This window comes from Phascolarctos cinereus, unplaced genomic scaffold, assembly GCF_003287225.1.
Source record: "Phascolarctos cinereus isolate Bilbo 61053 unplaced genomic scaffold, phaCin_HiC Scaffold_5;HRSCAF=322, whole genome shotgun sequence".
Taxonomy (NCBI): Eukaryota; Metazoa; Chordata; class Mammalia; order Diprotodontia; family Phascolarctidae; genus Phascolarctos; species Phascolarctos cinereus.
The window spans coordinates 454,598,541-454,618,442 of NW_027555958.1; the positions used below are offsets into that span (position 1 = coordinate 454,598,541).

A 19,902-nucleotide genomic window follows, 5' to 3' on the forward strand; every position below is an offset into this window, starting at 1 on the left:
CTGCCCAGGCAGACAGGTGAGGGTTAAGGCTCGGGGCCCACTGGCTCGGGGCTTTGATCTTGACAAAGCCCTCTTCGTGACCTCCAGAGCAACGCTGTCCACCATTCCACAGAAGAGGAAGCTGCAGAGGGTCGTGGGCCTGGCCAACATCGTCCCGCCGGTGCAAGTTGGAGCCCAGACACCCGTGGGTGGCAGACCCAGGATTCTCTTGACGTCCAAGCTAATGCAATTCCCACTGTAGCTGGGATTCTTAACCTGGGACCCGTGGATTTCACCTCAGGCATTTTAGAACGGGGTCCTGAGGGGGTCTGTGACACAAGACGCTAAAGCATTCCTGTGCCAACGGGGACCCTGACCATTATGCTGCCTCTCCACTTAACAAAGGAATAGACAGTAAAGATACACCCTGTGAGCTCCACACACCTCAATCAACAAACCATTTAAAATGTCTGATTGATTTGTTTTCCAACCTTGAGCCACGTGGCATACAAAAGTTTATTTAAAAAAACTTCAAGAGCAATAAATATAGGAAGAAACACAGAAATAACAAGAAACAATGTCTGCAAAGTCACAAATCTGTGCCCGGGCCTGGCTGACTGACCAGGTAACCTTCGAGGCTCCCCACTCCTGTCCAGAGTCCTGGGAAATCCATGGCTATGATAAAGCCAGGCCAAGGTTACAAGTGCTGACTTCAGCAGGTTCCAGACAGGTGAGCAGAGAACGTGACGCCTTGGAAAAGATCACTGGATGATGCAGCGGTGGGCTGCCCTCACAGGAGATGTGAGGGCGCATTTAACGGCCTGGGGTTTGAGAGGAATAGAACACAGCCCATTATAAACAACCACCCCCCAGCCCCTCTTGTCCTCAGCCAGGACATCCTTTCCACTCACCCCGGGGGCCAAGAGCTGGTATGGAGACTCCTAGGAATCACAGCTGGAAAAGAGCCCCCATCCCAACTCTTCAGCACACTGCCTGTTTGGTGACAGGTGGAGGCTTCCCAACCTCCAAAAGATTTGTGCCTCAGTCGTCAGTATGCCAACGGGAGTGAGCCGAGGACCCAGGAGTGGACTGCTGAGTTAGACTGCAAATAAATGCCTTCACCCAGAGCATTTGGTAAATGGCAACATTCTGCACCTGGTCAGCAACTCAAAGATTTCAAAGCTTAAATCATCACATACTCAGCCTCAGGACAGCAAGAGGTTAAACGGCATCATCCCTATTTAATAGGAGGCTGGGAGGCATAAGAGGACCCATCGCCTGCAAGGTCACTCACTGGGAATGGAATCCAAGATGCCTGATGCTTCTAGCTCCCAGGACCATGAGACACAACCCAGCCACTGTTTTTGGCTAGCTGGAGCATTTGTTTGGGTGTAAGCAAAGAGGTGATGATATTCAAAACTCAACTTGCACATTAAAAAAAAAAAAGATCCAGCCCACATTAGGAATTCAGGGAAAGAGCCTGACAGGCTGAAACTTGGGGCGTTGCTCACCAAGAGGAGCAGTGTAAAAGGCCAGCAGGATTCACTTAACCTCGTGGTTTGGTATGTGCTGGCTGAAGAGCCTGGGGGCCTGGGGCTAACTCGGCCCAGGGTATAGTGACTGACAACAGGGAAATGGACATGTTGTGCAGGACGCTGAGCTCCAAGCTGGGGGCAGGGGCTGGGCCAGAGACAAGAGACCACTGAGCTTTCCAGCCTTCATCCCCTGAAGCTGCCCTGTCATCCAGAAAGGGCCCCCACCCCGAAGACAAGAGGCACATCATTTCTTGGTCAATACATTTTAATTGAACAGTCAGCACAGCAAAGGCTGCTTGCTCTCTAAGGTTAGAGAGCTTTGCAAACCAACCTGACACAGTGAAAATCGGCTCCCAAAAACATCCCAAGAAAAAAGGTGTCCACGTTTTTCCTTTGCAAAACTTTCCTCTTGTTTTAAAAACCTTACAATTGTATCATGTTCCATTTGGGAAAAAGAAAGCAAATTCAGAGTCAAGAAAATGGATACTTATGCGCAGTCCATTCACCAGTAAATCACTAAGTTCAATTCACAGATTTCGGTCAAGTGCTTTTCATAAAATGAATGTTTATGTTTAATCTCGTAACTTAAGAAGTGAAATTTTCCACATTCCTGAATGTAAAGCTGGCATCTGTAAGGGGAGAAGGCTCTTTTGGACAATCATGCAAATTTAATCTCTCCCCATAAATAAAAACACAACCTGACAGATTAACAAAACGTGTCTCTCCATATTCTACTCCACCACCTCCTCCCTGCAGCCACGACTGACTGATGGCCCACTTCCTCAGACTCTCCACTTTCCGAGTGTCCGCTGCATTGTCAGGGATGCTCACAGAGAGGAATAAAGACTTTATTATCCCCTCCCCAGCCCCAAAAAAAAGTGATCAGTACAAAAAAGCCGTTTTCTGTTATTCGGCTGAGAATTTCTTTCCATGATTTCTCCCATTAAAGTATAGTTTTCAAAGCAACCACTACGACAAAGGAAGCATCTAATTAGTCCATTTTCTTCTGATCCAAGAATGCTGAGCATTCACTGTCCCATCTGCGGCAGTATCAGCAGGGTAATGAACACAGTTTCTATTACTTAACTACTCTTTGAACTCCAAGAACTGCTGAAGTCTCTTCTGATGCTCAGCAGATGCCTGCACCGCGCTGAATGAAACAAATTCAAAGCATAAGCTTATTTTACGTGAAGCACATTAAGTGAACCACAGAACATGAAGCCAGTATTGCTCAGAACAATTAAACAGGTCCGTCTGAGGCCCCGCTTTGAAATCTAGGGGCCAGTGGGGGAAGCCGGGGAGCCCTGGCCAACGGGCGTGAGGAGGGGCATTCACCATGGAACCTGCTTCGGACGCTGAGTTTGACACCGGGCAGTGAATTTTCTGGATTTTATTATTTGATTTGATCCAGAGCCCTGCACTATCTCGGGGCTGTGGGTTTTCTGGATTGCCTTTCATGTAAGATCCCTTAAACCAAACTGTTTGGTTAGAACACAAGGGCCACAGGACGTGTTCTCAAAGGTAGCGGCTCAGCGGTTCTATTTCCTTTCCCTCTGAACCCAAGGATGGGTAATTTTAGTTTTTTTCATTCTCCTCCAAATCTATCACCATACTAATACTAAGGCAAATCTACCTAGACACTCACTGTGAAGTGGCCCTTTTTTTAGCTTCTGAGGATAAAAAAGAAACAAAACTGAGCAGGTTCTGAAAGCAGAGGGAGGATGCGCAGAGGCAGAAGTGGGGAGACCTGGCTTCAGACCCAGCTCTTCAACAACTAGCCACGTGACCCTGGGCAAATCTCTTCCCCCGCACAGGGCCTCATCTTCCTCATCTGTGAAGTGGGCCAGGAAAAGGTCACTGCGTGCTGCAGTCAGCAAGCCCACACGGCACGCCATGGGGAGGCTCTTTGTACAAGGGCCACCAGCTCTGAAGGATGGGGCACTGCAGTAAGAGCCCCTCAGGGGTCCCTCCGGCTCCTCATTCTCTCTGAGACACCGCCTACGCAAACTGTCCAGATGACTGAAGCTGACCCTTCTAAGGAGTAAAACACCACTTCACTATTTTACTTGGAATTGATAAAGTTAACTAGACACTTCCCTGTCATCGTAATTACGTGAGGAAGAGAACTGAGGCTTTTCTGAATGATTCAGGGCCACAACACTGAACAAGGAAGAACAGAAGAAAGCACCCTACAGGAGGATCAGGGCCCTGGGTTCTAATCCTGGTTGTACCAAAAAAATCTGTGTGACCTCACCTAAGCCACTAACCCCCTATGAGGTTTGGGCTGCACGAAGCAAGGGATGGAGAGAGAGGTACCCAGATGACTCCCCCATCAGCGCTGGCCTGGGATGACCTGGGCCGGTCTCTCCCGCTAGGCTGACCTTTTGAGAAGCAGTGTCTGCCTGTGCTTCTTTAGGGGTCTCCCTCCCAACCTTCCTTGGACTCACAACTTTGATCTGCAGTGGGGGAGGCACACAGGGCCCCAAGTGTGTTACGACGCCTAAACTAAAAGTGACCTGGTCCTGAAGGGGTGTGCCAGCCAGCGTAAACACTCGGTGGCACCTGTGTGGGCCGTTCTGGGCCGTCCCCACTGTGTTCCAGAGAGGTTCCGCTGCCAGAAAAGTGAGGGCTCCACTCATCGACACCAAGCTGTGGATGGGGGAAGTCTTTCCTGGTCATTCTTTTATGCTTACTGGACAATCTTGTGACCGTGGCCTTGCTCCTCCTGTCTCACACTTACAGCTTCTGTCTCCTTGGAGGCAGGGGCCACACTGTGTCCGATACTTATCTGCATCCCCTTTGCTCCTGTCGTGACAGCCTCTCGAAGCGTGGGAGCCAGAAGAGGACTGAGAATGCCTCACCCAGGCCCCCCAAACCAAACTCTACCCTTCCTAGTAAGGAAGGCCTGCTATCCCCACTGGCAGGGGTAGATCCGGAGGACTCAAGGAGTGGGGACCTACAGCTGGGGGGAGGGCAGACAAAAGGAAGAAGGAAGGAGGCAGGGTGGGAAGGGGAAGAGCTTTATGATCTCGGTCACAACAAAGGACCAGCCTCACTAAGTCTAGCATAAGAATCCCAGCCACCAGGAGACAACTGTCTTTTCAGCCACATCAGCTCACAAGACTATTCAGGGATGAAGGAGCTGTGTCCTGAGGCCCCTCGAGGGGCAGGTTACTTATCCAAGATCCAACAGGATCTTTGTCAAGCATCTAGCACAGAGTATGGCACACAGCAGGCACCCAATAAATGTCTGTTCCCTTCCCCCACCCCTCTTCCAAGGTCACACGGGGAGTCAGTGGCAGATAAAAGATGAGAACCAGTCTAATCTGCACTACACCAAGCTGCCTCACTCAAAAACAAATGACATTCACTGAGAAGTGACAAGACAGCTTGCTTATCTCAGCTTCTCAAAAACCCCTTCTGGCATTTTAACTGGTATTACATCAAATCTACACAATAATTTGGGTATACTTTCTTTTTAACCAGGTTTATCTGACCTATCCATGGACAGCGAATGTCCTAATTATTTCTATCTTCTCTTCCTGTCAATAATTTGATATTTACTTTTATAAGTATCACCTATGTTTAACTTACTTCCCAAATACTTACTGGTTCTTGTTGAAAAAGTTTCTCATCATGTTTCCTTGGTATAATTGGTAGCATGAAAGTCTGAATAATGTTTATGGGTTTCTATATACTGACACCTTGATGAACTTAATGCCTCCATTTTTTTTTTGCTGAGATCATTGTATTTTCTAGACATTTGTAAATAATATCTTATCCTCTTCATTTTCTAATATCTTTCTCCTGTGTTATTAGGCTGAGTAGTGTGGCAGCGAAAGGGCAGCCTCAAAAGCACAAAACCAGTCCTACCTTTGACCCCTCCGGGCCATGAAACTGACCCTGGGCTGGTGGAGAGGAGGCGTGACCCTGCACCGGACGAGGCCTTCCCTACACAAACGAAGGCCCAGGCCCAGTTTATCCCCAGGCTATCCCCAACACCAGCACATCTAATACAATCTCCACACCGAAATGGAGAGAGTACAGAGACCCCTGTGAGTCTGAATGCCACTTCTGCCACTCACTCAAAGTGTTCAGGGGAAAGGCAGTGAATGTCACTGAGCCTCAGTCTCCTCCTATGTAAAATAGGGATGATAATACTTGCCCTAACAGTTTCTCAGGGCTATGAGGAAAGTGCTGTCAATCTGAAAAAGAGCTCTAGAAATGGGGTGGGGTGATATCCCCCAGAAAGGGTGAAAGTGACTCTTAAATCTGACTTTGGTGGGCAGGCTTGCACCTTTACACAGCACATAATGGGGACTTTTGATTTCAACTATATTATTTTTATCATGTGAAAAAAGACCCTCTATCTCTTCTGTATGACTGTCACGAGTAAATGTTCCATCCTGCCAACATCTTTCCTACTAATGATATTACATGGATTTTTTAGATGGTCCTCACAAAATGATGTCTCAGACATGCATCGCGGGCAAAGAAGCAGCCTTGACACGAACATGACCGCAGCGTCAGCCCTGCCTCTGAGACGTCCACGCCCAGGCTGGCTGGGACCCCAAGCAAGGCTCCTAACATCTCATGGACCTTCCTCTAAGAAGAGAACAAGCAGAGAAGGGCCCCAGCTGAACGGGGAGCGGGAATCGCCACAGGCCTGATCCAGAAAGGGCCTAGATGTATGGCTGATTCACGAGGAGTAAGTCATTAATGCCTGCTCTACGGGCCAGCGCCGACTCAGACACCTCACTGTCCTGGGGAGGCAAGCCTGGACCGCACACGTGTGCTTGTGTGCGCTGTATGTAGGAAGACGTGTGTGGGGTGTGTGTGTATGTGTGCTTATGTGTGTGTACGTGGTGTGTGTGTGTGCTGTGTGGGGAGTGAGAGGTGTGTGTGGTGCTTATGTGTGTGTGTGTATGTGGTGTGTGTGTGTATATGGTATGTGTGTATGTGGTATGTGTGTTGTATGTAGGAGGTATGTGTGCTTATGTGGTGTGTGTGTATGTGGTTGTGCTTGTGTATGTGGTATGTGTGTGTACGTGTGTGCGTGCTGTGTGTGGGGGTGAGGTGGGGTGTGTATGCGCTGTGTGTAGGCTTATGTGTGGTGCATGCATGATGTAGTTGTGTGTGTGTGCTTGTGTGTGTGTATGTATGTGGTGTGTGTGCATGCATGTATAATTCAAGGACAGCCCGGCAGAGGCCAGAGGGGCGAGCCTCAGCTCCACACTTCCAGGGGTGAGCAGAGGACAAGTCTACACTGAGCCAGCAGAGATCCTCCAGTGACCCTCTTCTTTTTGCTCTGATGTCTATCTTTTTATTTCTCATTTTGATGATTTGGGTTTTCTTTCTCCTTTTTCTGATTAAGCTCACTTATGTTTTGTCAATTTTATTAGTCTTAAAAACAGCTCTGGCATTTATTAATTTAGTATTCTCATATTCTTAACTCTTTGTTCTGGCTTTTAACATTATTATCTCTTCCTTGTTTTTCTTTGGAGGAAAAAGCATGAGATCACAGAAAAGCAACAGACTCGAGGCATACAGACTGGATCCAGCCCACACTCCCACTGACTGGGTGACCTTCAGCCTGTCCCCTCCTCTCTCTGCACCTAGCTGCACGTATAAAAAAAAGGGAGTGGGGCACTGGTCATTAAAGCCCCCTTCAGGGCCCTCCGGCTAGGAAAGTGAGCAGGGCCCAAGGGAGGTAGATACCCTCTGCTCCTCACCTTCAGGGCCTCCTGGGGTCCCCCTCTCACTAGCCAGGAGCGAGGAAGGGCTCACAAGGGAAGAGCAGCCCCCACGGAGGGCTGAAGCACTCTAGCTCTCTCCCTAGGGGTTTCTCCTAAGGGCCTCTCTCTAGCTGTTTCCAAGCACATCTTTCCAACAGGAGTCACCAAGGAGGGCTCAATTTAGCGCTGCAGCATCGGAACCCCTGCCCTGGTCTGCGGGCCGACATTTGGGCAAGGGTGTTAAACGCCTTTTCTCAAAGGTTGGTTGCTTCAGTGCCAAGCTTCCTGCTGTGTTTTAAAGGAGAACCTTTAGCAGTGTGGGAGGTTACAAAGCCCCTCCAGCTCCTTCCTTTGCGGCCTGACTCCCATTCCCGGGGTCCCCCAACACTTCTCTACTCTCTTCCCCTCTATCGTGGTGCTCCTCACCTCCTGTGGCCTTCCTTGAACAAGCCAACACGCCTGTGGGTCCTGGGCCTAAACGGCGAGGAGGAAGACTCCAGGCAGCGGCTGTGCTTCACACGTTTATCTGTCTGGACCATCAGACTTGACACTGATTCTTACTCTGGGCTCCAAGAAGGGCTCTCCCGGCTCGTAATCATGAGAGCCGCCCTGAGCAGCTGTGAACCCCACAACTCTCAGATGAGCACCCGACCTCGGGGAGCTGCTGAAAGGGAGCAGGGACTCCAGACAGACTTACTTGAGGTGTTCCCCAAAGGTGGTAGTTATCCTGTAGATGGCAGTTTTCAGGGACGCACGGAGCGCAAACCTCAAGGTCTTATAAGAAGTGTCCACGAGGCTTCCCGAGAGCCTGGGTGGTCGGCTGGACGCATGCGGCAGCTTGAAGTGTTTGTCGACTGCCTAACAGACAAGGGGAAGTTGGCTAGCTTAGAACTGGCTACTGAGGCCTGGTTCACAGGATCGAATCACATCTGGGCCCCTGAAAGGCTACTCAGTGGCAGGACACCTTCGGAGAGAAAAGAATCACATTCTTCTGGGACGTAAACTCTCAGTCCCGAGCCGAGCCGCAGAGGAAGCTCGAGGCCTGCACCTCCTTGTCAGGCTCCTGAACCTTCCTCCTCAGCTTGGCTCGTCATCCAAGACACACCTGGGCTGGTCACTGTCCTGTGCACCCAGGCGCCGGCACCTTGGCCTCAATCCACAAGCATCTTTTAAAGCAGTTACACGCCAGGCGCCTCTGAGAGACCGTGTGTGTGCACATGCTCGGGAGTGTACGAGGCAGGTCTGGGCCTTAGACCTGGGATCTCGCTGATGTGGAGCCCCATGCACACCTGGATGCAAAGGGGAGCCATCAGAGGGTGGGCGGGCAGGCGGCACATGGAGCTGGGCCATCACAGAACAAGGCCAAAGGCTCGTCCTGAGCACGACCAGTAAAACCACTCACGAGGTCCCTCAGCAGGGCAGATTCAGTGGCAGTAGGCTTGGGACACTACAAGAACTGGGTCCAGATCCCCCGCTGACCCTCATGAGCTGCTCAGCCTCAGTGCCCTCCTCTGGGGCTAGGCACAAGGTCCCCAGAGCCCTTCTCTCACAAAGCTGCTGTGAGGCTGAGTAGTGCCCTGTGTGGGCACGGTGGTGATCGCCAGTGCCCCTCAACCCCTTGGACAGAGCGAGCACAGGACAGAAACAGCTCACCCTCTCTGAGGGGCCGAGCCCAGGGCCGGGGCTGGGGGGCCAGCAGAGCCAGGATTTCACCCAAGGGCTCCTTCTCTCAGTCCTGGTAACCCCGCAGCGCTCCCGCCTTCTCTCAGCTTCAGGGGCCCAGCTCCATCTTCCTTTCAGAAGTCCCAAACTGGATGTCCAGCAGACATCTTAAATTCAATGTTTCCAAAATGGAACTCAAATCCCTTCCCCCAAATCCTCTCCCCCTCCTACCCTCCCTATTACTACAGAGGCAACACCCCCCCATCCCTCAGGCTCACACCCCAGGAGTCATCCTCAACTCCTCCCTCTAACACCCCCACATCCCATCTGTGGCCAAGGCCTGTCAAGTTCACCTTTGCGCCACCTCTCAAATACGCTCCCTTCTGTGCTGTGATGACACCCCCATTCTGGTGCAGACCCTCATCCCCTCACACCTGGACCACTGCAGTAGCTGCTGTGGGGGGGGGGTGTCCACTGCCTCAAGTCTCTCCCTCCTCCAGCCCACCTTCCATTCAGCCACCAAAGCCATTTTCCTAAAACACAGCTCTGCTCGTGTCACTCACTCCCACACACACTCAAACTCCAATGACCCAATCGCCTCCAGATCAAACACATCCTCTGCTCGGCAACCCCAGCCCCTCATCACCGCCCCCCCCCCACTTCCCAGTCTTCCCACACCTAACTAGTGACCCCACCCTCCAGCTGTTCCACAAACAAGGCCCTCCATCTCTGGGCTCTGCGCACTCTCCCCCATGCCTGGAAGGCGCTCCCCCTCCTCCGCCCTAACTACTGACCTCCTACCTTCCTCAGGAAGCCTTCCCCAAGCCCTTTTCATTCTAGCGCCTTCCTTCTGTTCATCATCGCCTAGTCATCCTGTATGTAACTTGTCTGTACATATCTGTTTGCATACCTTAAACTGTAAGCAGCCGCGAGGAGAGGAACTGTCTTTTGCCTCTTTTTGTACCCCCAGCACTTAGCAGTCGCCTGGCACACAGCAGGGGCTCAATAAATGTTTGCCTATGGGTAGGAATACCAACAACAACCCCCAAGAGGCAGTATGGCACAGAGGATCAGGAAGACCTCCAAGCTGAGCTGACTGTGTGACTGTGGCTAAGTCACTGACATTCCGAGTGCCCCAGGCTCCGGATGGGCATGGGGTGAGAGTTCCATGTACAGCTAAACTCTGTTTCAAAACAGAAGGCCCAACTCATTTACACAGCACTTTAGGGGTTTGCCAGCATCCCATAAGGGAGGGAGTACAAGTAGGATTTTCTCATCTGTAAAATGGGAAAACTAAGGTTTTGTGAGCTGAAAAGAAGAACCTCGAAGAGAGGTTGCCCTGATGACACTGCCCTCCCACAACCGTGGCCCCTCCCTGGTACGGGCTGTGCGTGTCCATTCCTGGCCGGGCAGAAGCCTGCTCTGGGGGCCATGGCAATCCTCAACACCTGGGAAACACAGGCCCTGTCCAGCCGCCAGAACCAGACCAGGGAGAGAGGCCCCGTGCCGTGGCGGGCAGGCAAAGGGAGAGGCACTGACTCTCGCCCGCCTTTCTCTCCTCCTTCCCCACCCACACATTTTAGGCTGGTCAGGGGTGAGCCCTGGGCCTGCATCAGGATACGAGGAGGCGGCGTTCCCTGCGCTGCCCAGGGCGACGAGGAAGCTGACCGCCAAAGTGATGGGTAACCACAGAGGAGGGGGGGAGTTAGGTAATTTTAAGCTCCTGCCCCCATCAGATGGGGACGGCCTCCATCTCCACTCCCCACCTAATGCCCCAAACAGGGGCTCAGCAAAGGTTACCAGGAGCCCATCAGCCAGTCAGAGACGCAGACAGATGGTACAAAGACAGTCTGGACAAAAGGGGCCACAGCCCCCCACTGCTGGGTGACCCCAGACAATCCTAACAGTAAACAAGTGGACGGCTCTCAAGGAGAGGAAGGCAAGAAGGCCCCTCCTCAGCCTTGGTGCTCAAAGGCCCGACGTCACACAGACCCTGTCCCTTGTTGACTGGGTGACCTGGAGGAGGTCACTGCCCTTCTCTGAGGCTCGGAATGACCCCTCCCAAGGTGACCTTCGGTGCACAGCTTCCGACAGCAGCCACCTGCGTGTCCTACCTCTTGCAGCATCAGCAGAGTGCTCAGAATGGTGGGGAGCGTGGTCTGGACAACCCCAAACCTGTCTTCAGTAAAGGATGCTGCTACCAAGTGGGACAGACCTCAAAGGAGAGACAAACAAACCGCAGGCTCTAATGCAATCGCAACAGAGATGGCATTTCCCCCCTCGGGGGCCTCCTCAGGCACCAGGCTGTGCTCTCGGAGCCCAGGGTGCCCCTGCTTCCCCACTGTCTATGGAAGGAAGCTGGGGAGGCAGCCTGGCCCCAGGCCGGACTCCCCACCCACCCACCGAGGCTGGGTTTCATGAAGTCTCATATGACGAAAGACGCTGTCCCCCACCAGAGAAAGAACTGATGGCATCTGAATGCGCATCGAGGCGTACTGGTTTATTTTCTTTATTTTTCGCCTTGTTTTCTCTCACAACATGAGTATTGTGGAAATACGTTTTGTAGGACTGAACACGTATAGCCTTTATCAAATTGCTCACCTTCTCAATGAGGGGGAGGGGGAAGGAGAGTGGAAGAAAATTTAGAACTCAAAGTCGTAAAAAAACAAAGGTTAAAAACTGGTTTTGCATGTAATTGGAAAAAAGATATTAAAACTTAAAAAAAAAGAACACCTTACCTTCTAATGCCCAGATGTGCATCTGAGCATCTGCAAAAACTGCCTGGATAGAAGCCTCTGGGTGCTAAGAACAAAGAGAAAAGAGTTCACTTTGGCGGCGGTGGCGGACAGCGTGCTCTCACCCGCCCGCACACGGCCCAGCAGCAGCAGACGGCGTGCTCTCGCCCACCCCCAGACCAGGGGTCTGAGTACAACAAGCAACAACCGGGCCTGGGGAAACCATCTGTCAAATGAAAAGTCTCAGATGGAGGCTTCCAAAGTCTCTCGGCTCCCAAACTCTTTGAGGCTTAAGAGTGAAATTCTAAGATGGATTCTTATACATTTACATTTTAAAACAGTCGCCCAGCAACGTGGTGCCCCCAGCAGGAGCAGCAGTGATACTGCCACTAGGCCTAGAGCTCAAAGAAAGAGCTAAAGGCCCACAGGTGCAAAATATTTATTTCTTAAAATTAACTTTTTTCTAATAAAAATCAATTTTCTCTCCCCTCAATCCCTCCCCAAAGACAGAAAGAGAAACAAAACCCTTTAACCACATAACACTATCTCAACCCGGTGCACAGCGTGTCTCAGCACCAGTCCTCTGGGATTGTGACTGGCACTGTACTGCTACCTTGACAATATCGTTGTTTTAATACAAATTCTCTGTTCTGCTCACTTCCCCCCCACATCAGTTCACACAAGTCTTCCCGGGTTTCTCCAAAACCACCCCCTTCATCATTCTTTATGGCACAACAGTATTCCATTACATTAATGCCCCACAAAAACTGCCATAAGTGTAAGTGTGCACGTGTGTACGTGTGCGTGTGTCCCCCCCTCTTCTTTCTTCAATGTCTCTGGGGCTGGCAGGTTTTGTTTTTGTTTTTTTGGGGGGCAGGCAGGTGGCCCACTGGACAAAGTGCCAGACCCGGAATCAGGAAGACTGGGTTCAAATCCTGCCTCAAATTACTTATTAGTTATATGACCTGGGCCAAGTCATTCAACCTGCCCACCTCAGTTTTGTCATCTGTAAAATGGGGATAATAGCAGCACCTGCTTCATAGGGTTGAGGTAAGGAACAAAGGAGAACATTTGAAAAGCATTTAGCAAACCTCACAGCATGATATAGATGCTGCATAATGAAATGAGTAGATTTACAAGAACAATTTATATGTGTCGTTCCGTTGCTTCAGTCACGTCCAACTCTTCATGACCCCTTTTTTAGGGTTTTCTTGGCAGACACTGGAGTGGTTGGCCATTTTCTTCTCCAGCTCATTTTATAGACGAGGAAACTGAGGCAAACAGGGTGCGGTGACCTGCCCAAGGTCACGCGGGTCTTCCGGACTGCAGGATGGTGCTCTGTGCACTATGGCGCCACCCAGCTGCCCAATTGATACACTACTGTACAAACAGCTCACGCTTCAGCACTATAAAGTTTGCACAATGCTTTACAAAAATGTTCTCCTTTGCTCCTCCTCATCCCCTGGGATGACCCTGCTTCTCCCTTCCTCCCCAAAGGGGGATGGACAGGGGTGGGGAGAGACAAGAGACAGCCATTTTGTGGCTGTGACTGATGGGGAAGTGATGGCTGATGGCAGAGTCAATTACGCATACTCATCAGCAGGGTTTGGCTTCTAATGGTTGGGGGAGAAGACAGGGAAGTGGGCTTTGAAGGTGAAAAAAATGGATTTCTGTTAATTAAAAAAATCACATTTCATTTTTAAATTAAAAAGAAGGTCTGGGGACTAGAGCAGCAGTCAGGCCTGTGCTGGCTCCGCCCCAGGCATCGAGAACATGCCATGTCTGGCTCCACGGGCCCTGTCAGCTGCACTCTCTGTGGCCCACATCCCTGGCCCTCGAGTCCAGAGCATCCTGGCCCACTAAACCTCTCCACCATCTTTTCCCTAAAAGCTGCCCTGCTCTTCCCAGGTCCTTCCTTCTCCCACCTGAACAGCAATCACCTCTGCACGAAGTCGCCTCCCCAAGATGCCCAGCTGGGGCTAGTCCCCTTCTGCTATCCCCAGATGTGGCCAGGTGTTTCCTACAGAAGGCACTCAATCAATGTTTGCTCTGAACCGGAAACAAATGCTAATGGTGGTGTGGGTATAAGGAAAGCAGTTCTGGTCGTCAAAGATTAATTAACGCAAAGCAGCCAGAGCCCAGGAAACAGGGATGCATCTTCAGCATCTGCAAAGGGACTGATTCTCCTTTGGTATCTGCAGTTCCTGGCGGGCGAGGCCACCCCACAGCTCGGTACACATCATGAGTAGCCCCCGACACCCATTCCAACTCCAGCACCCTGGCCTTTCCTGACTTTGGAGGTGATCAGAGTGATAGGCCGGGAAGCTAGACAGGCAGCCTCGGCTTGCTCCAGACACACAGATGGAGAGCCGGGCAGGGCGGTGCTAGGCACTCCAGACGTGCACTCTGAGCTTCACTTTGCTCATCTGTAAAGTGAGGACACTGAAAGATGTGACTCCTGAGCCTCTGACACTCAGGTTCCTGCCTGGATGTTCTCTGGGCCCTCCCAGACCTGACATTCTGGGCTCTAAGATGTCAGTCTAGATCAGAGACCTTCACAACTCTTGTGGCCTGGACACCCTGGGCAGCCAGCTTGGGAAAGGGCAAGAATCTGTTGGCAGAAGCAGGTTTTTCAATGCACAGAATACAAAGGACTGCAGCTGACAATTGAAATTGTCATCCAAACAGTAAGAAAAGCAAGCTCCCGGCCAGCCTCGCCTAGGCCAAGGCCTCCCGTGACAGACACTGGATGGACAGAACCCTGCTCTGCAGAACAAAGAGCTACCGACTCCTGCAGCAGCGGCCCAAGAGCGCCGCCTCTGTGCCCAGCCCCTCACCCCCGCCACCCCTCCCCCGCAGGCCGGGTCCTCACCTTGCTGAAAAAGTACACGATCAGCACACGCTTGGACAGGAAGCTCTTCACCTGGGCAGGGAAAGAGACAATTACGGGCCGGGCCAGAAGGTACCGCCTCCAATCGGGTGACACCAACAACCACAGCAGGGGGCAACCTGGGCCATCGGCTAGCCAGGAAGCTGCTGTGGCCACCCGGCTCCGGGGAAGATCGAGGGGGATTCCAGAGGCCACCCCCTCCCACTAAGACACTGGCCAGACACACGTGCTGGGGACAAGTCCCTGGCAGGAAGACAGCAACCTGAACAGCACCTGGCTACAAATGCCCCGGTCACCTCTGACCTCCAGGGCACCCCATCCTCCCCACATCGAGGTTTTAACTCCAGAGCCCTCGGAGAGTCCCGAGCGCTCATCCAGTCCTGCCCCACCACTTGACAGAGGAAGAAACTGAGGCCCAGAGGAGCGACATGCCTTGTCCAAGGCCATGCAGGTACTTGGTGGCAGAGCTGGGATTTGAACCCAGGATATCCGGACCCAGCGCTCTTTCCACCGTACCATACCGTGCCTTCTTCTGTAAATTTGGGAACCAAGATGGGCATCCCATGTTGACTACAAATACCCACGTGAGCTCTGACCGTCCCCCGCCTCCCGAGGGCCCAACATAGTTCCTGGCACAGACGGGGCTCAGTGAATCACCCAGCCCTCCCCTCTCCTGACCCGTCGTCCAGACATCCCTCTGAGGGTCAAAGGCTCCTTCCCACCCTTCTTAGGGGAGGCAGGCGGTGCTCCCACCCTTCCATCCCCCCAGGAAGCCACCAGACTTGCTTGGCTGTCGATGGACGGCATCTCCCGTGGCTGGCGGTACACTGAGAGGATGACAGGCCGTGGTCTTTAAGACCACACAGTCAGCCACTTCTGTCCCCAGATCACAGCCTTGCCCATGACCTGCGGCCACCAAGGAGGAGCAGCCCTCCCCAGGGAGAGAATCCTGGCGCTCCCCCGCCTACCTGCTGCTGTTTACTCTGCAGCCACGCATACAGCTTCCTGGGCGGGCCTCTGCCTTTGTGTTTGGCCTCACAACTAACAGACAGAGGGAATGAGCCAGGGCTCTGGGGCCCATTGCTTTGCAGATCTAAGGAGAGAAGCGGGGAGGGGGTGTTTGGTCTATTAAGTTCGCTTTAGAGTGACAAAAATGTCCACACAGAACACACAAATCTGCCTTGGTGCTAATCAGGGCTGACAAAGAAGGAAGCTCCCTCCAGCCCACCCTGTGGGGGCCTCTGCCGCCTCTCCTTCCCCTCCAGGCGGCACTGCAGACTCCCTCTACCACAGACCTCCCTCCGACTCCATCAGAGGTGCTGTCTTCCCCCATTAGAATGGAAGCTCTTCAAGGGCAGGGAGTGCCTGTCTTTCTGCTTGTGTACTTGTGGTCCAGGGTGCAGCACAATCCTAAAGTAAGTGCGTGGTAACTACACACTGACCTGACCGCTAATCAAACTCAGGACAGACATAGGAAAGAAAACCAGCCAGCGCTCACCTGTCAGTGAAGTCCACAGTCTGGGGCCTCTTCTCATCAGCTGGGGACTCGGGGGGCCCTCATACGCAGGACACTTGCAGTCTCCTACCCCCGCCATCCGACTCCCAACATTGTCACCAAACAGGGAGATGACCGGAGCGGGGGAGTCAGGAGAAGCAAATTTGGAAGAAAAGAGGGACGCTTTTACCAGCGATGGCATCAAAGCCTTTGACATCAGCCTGGCCTTGGGAGTCTGAAAGGTAATTTCTTCTGTAAAAAAACCAAATATATGTGTGTTAGCGAGCTTTCCTCTGCCAGTGAGAAGAGGGGGGCCAGGCCCCAGAGGCCACCTCCTGCGTGGCCCAGGTGCCCATTAACTAGCTGTCTGAACCAGTCGTGGTACATGAACGTAAGAGATGACAGGCTAGAGAAGAACCAGAAAACATCCACAGAAATCTGGGGAGACTTTTGTGAACCTGAGCAGAGGGATGCTAGTAGAACCCAGAGAATATGGACCGCAAGAGGCTTCAGAACACTCCTCCATACAGGGACCAAAAGGAACCCGCACCTGACAGCAGAACAAGCCTCCTCCCTCCAAAACCCAGAAGAGAAAAAAGGGGGCAGGGAAGGGGTGGGAGAGGCATGGGGCACAGCCCCTGGTCTCCAGGCCCCCATCCCAAAACTCTGTGGTGCCACCTCCTTAGCTCAGAGGACCAGTGTAGACCCTTCCAGCTGCCTCTTTCCAATGCAGGGCCCTGGCTCTTTGGCCAGTTCCCAGAGAGCGAGCCTGGTGTGTGCTGCCTTACCGTGGGATCGTGGCGTGCCATTCAAGCTCTCCAAACCTCAGTGTCTCCATCTATAAAATGGGGCTAATAGGGGCTAATAGGCACACTTGAGACAGTGAAGCAGCTCATGAGAGGAGGGAGGACAGCAAGGTGGCCCAGAGCAAGGGCTGGGGCGGGGGGGGGAATGGCAAGGCAGCCTGCGGGGCACCCTGACTTACCTTCCATCACCCGGGGCTTCTCTGACTCGACAGGGCTGGGCGGGGGCTTCACTCGTCCGTTGGTGGCCGCGGCTTCTTGGTAGATCACAAGTTTCTGGGTCAAGTCGTTCAGCAGAGCCAAACACTCACGAGATATGGCCACCCAGTTGTGGGGGTGCCCCCCTAGAGATCAGACAACAGTCCTAAAACTCAGCCAACACCCCCATCACAACACGACAGAGGAAAACAAGGGCAGAGCCTCAGAGCCGGGGTCAGCTCTCCCGGCCACCACCCGCCCTGGACGCCCGCGGACAAGGCCCAGACAGGGCCTCCCAGACCCCCCTGCCTCTTCCCCTTCCTTTGTCCCTGCTCTGCCCTCGGCAGCCGAGCTAAAGGAGCCCACCTGGCTTCCAAATACCCGACACAGCCACACTGAGACGTACCATCTCAGGCTCAACGTTCCCACTTCTTTCCGCGGTTCCCCAGGGGCTCTGGCTTTGAGATGCCCTCATCTTGCTGGATACCCTTCCCTGGATGCCCTCCAGTTTTTCGCTGTCTTCTCTAAAATGTGGTGCCCAGAACTGGACACAAACTGCTCCGATGACAGCAGGGAGGGGGGCCGGCGGCGTCCCCACCCTACCTGCTCGGCGGGGACGCCAGCCATGCGGCCCGGCCACATCCCACCGCTGACTCCTATGACTACGATGCTCTCTCCAGGCTTTTTCCACACACATCGATACAGGGCTAGACTTCCTCCATTTTAGACTTGGGTTAAAACACCTTTAATTAACTGTACCAGGATAGGGCTTTACATTCATCCTCATGAGGTTTCTGGCCCACCATTTCAGTCAGCTGAGAAATTGTGGAATCCTAATTCTGTCATCTCTTTTTCCAAAATCTTCCTTCCTCACCATCAACCCAGCTCCCAGGCCAAAAAGATCCCAAACAGCAAAACCCTTCCTACTTTACAGCGAAAAGCCCTAAAAAGTCATTTAAAACCAAAGCAAGCCCTATGCAGGAGGCACCAATATTTTTACATCTGAAGTCCATGAAAAAGACCCAGGATGACATCAAGAGCTGCAAAAATAGGCTAGAAACGCAGTGCACGAAGGCAGTCACATCCGACCAGGGGCAGGCCAGCACAGGAGGGCGGGACCTGGCGGGACGAGGCCGGCCCTCCCGGCAGGCTTCCCCTGCGTCCACTTGCACGTGAGGGGCTGCTGGCGGCACTGTGCAGGCCGGCCCTTGCCCCGCTCACACACACGCCTGCTCTTTCGTTATTCCCTCTCTCCTCAGGAGTCTCCCTGCTTCTCATTATCTCTGGCTGTTGGGCGGCTTTGTTTCCTTACTAAAGTCACTTAAACATCAAACAACAAGCCTTGGTGTTGGGGGGGAGTGTGGCACAGGGGTCAGCCCCCGCACGGTCTCTGCAGAAAGGCCCTCCTCAAACCAGCCCTCTCCCTGAGGAGTCAAAGGAGCGGTCGCTTCTCAAGAAATCCCCAGGGACGTCAAACAGGGCTACCCCAAGTCAGGGGATCAACCAGTGAGTTTGGAAAGGCTTCCTCAGAACCTGCCACCTCCTCCCTGGGTAACCTTGGTGGGGTTCCTCCCCTCCCCAGGCCAAGGGCCGTGGGGTCCCTCCCAACTCTACAGACTCTCAAGGGTCTCTCCAGAAGGAGGCTGCCTCCTCTCACAGCTGGTCAAGCCAAGACACCAGAGACAACACTCAACGTGCAGAGAAGGGCTCTTTCCTCAACAAACCCTGCCCCCAGACAAGTGGCTAAAAAAGGTGGGAGACGGTGCATACCATCAAAACGTCACTTTTATGAGATTTTTGTGATTACACACACACACACACGGTGCTTACATTTCAAAATGTCTCTGGTATGTGAGCTTTCACCATGTCACAAAACCAAAGGAGCCGCCCCAGCTCTGGGCCTTTCAAGCTTCCTCCACCATCCCCCCACCCCCAGTCCTCCCTTCAGCCTCCCCCATTACCCCGAGGGCAGGACCTGTCTTTGCCTCTTATTACTTGGACTGTGTGTTTAGCACTCGGCCCTGTGCCTGGCACACAGTAAGTGCTTAATAAATTCTTGCTTGCTTCCTTCCAAACCATCCCAGCTTCTCTAGGGTACCCTTGTTTCCCCCCAGTGGAGGAAGGGGGCATAGGAGCTTGGCCTGCTTGCTTTCTCCGTTGCCAGGGGGACCCCCCACCCCCTGGGGCTCAGACGCTGAGAGGGAAAGCGTTACAGCCAAGCCAGGGCTGGAAGAGTCCATGGGGTCACCCAGCTCACTCTCCTTCACCTTGCCAAGGATGGCCAGCCCACGCCCGTGCCGCCACCAGCATGGCCCTGGCTTCACAGGCAGAGGGAGGGCCCACACAGGGTTTGCCTGGGAGGCTCAAAGGCTAGCTGTCCTTCTGGACAGGAAAGAGAATGTAAAAGAAAAAAGCACTAGACGTGAAGTTCTAGTCTTCAATCTAGCCCCACATCAGGTATGGACCTTGGGCGAGTCACGTTAGTGAAACTCAGCTTTCTTACCTTTAAAATGAGATTTCTTACAGGTCCCTTTTAGTTTTAAAACTCTACTCTCTCGTCTTCTCTAAAACTGTCTAGTTAATCATTTCCTTGGGTGAAGGAAGACAAAGAACAAAGGAGAATCCCTGATGGCCTGAATGCTGCCAGACTTCTCCCAGGCCGTGCACCTGCAGCCACCAGGTTGGCGGGCTTCTCATCTAACAGACCACAACAGTTATCTTGGGAATCGCTGTCGCTGATTTTCATTTTTAGTGCTACCTTTCACGTTTACTTTGCTTTCACTTCCAAATATACCCCTCAAGAGCCTACCCTTCAGGTAATAAAGATTTAATGGAGGGAAAAATCTGTTGAGCCCAAGTAGCCGTACATG

The 19,902-nt window shown here is 52.6% G+C and overlaps 1 protein-coding gene across 3 annotated transcripts in view; it reads right to left on the minus strand.

Annotated features, from left to right (window-relative positions):
* Positions 1-477: 477 nt before the first annotated feature.
* Positions 478-19,902, minus strand: part of NDC1 (NDC1 transmembrane nucleoporin) — a 42,862-nt gene continuing 23,437 nt past the window's right edge. Inside the window, exons 11-18 of one of the 3 annotated variants that reach the window (XM_078156652.1) lie at positions 17,017-17,178; positions 16,035-16,283; positions 15,505-15,629; positions 14,519-14,569; positions 11,650-11,713; positions 11,026-11,126; positions 7,947-8,107; positions 478-800 (exon numbers count right to left, since the gene is read on the minus strand). In XM_078156652.1, the coding sequence (XP_078012778.1) occupies positions 770-800; positions 7,947-8,107; positions 11,026-11,126; positions 11,650-11,713; positions 14,519-14,569; positions 15,505-15,629; positions 16,035-16,283; positions 17,017-17,178 (944 nt within the window). In that variant the 3' untranslated portion in view covers positions 478-769. Of the gene's footprint in view, positions 801-1,761; positions 2,665-7,946; positions 8,108-11,025; positions 11,127-11,649; positions 11,714-14,518; positions 14,570-15,504; positions 15,630-16,034; positions 16,284-17,016; positions 17,179-19,902 lie in introns of those variants that run through there. The other 2 variants (XM_020987814.2, XM_020987815.2) reach the window with 2 other exon arrangements.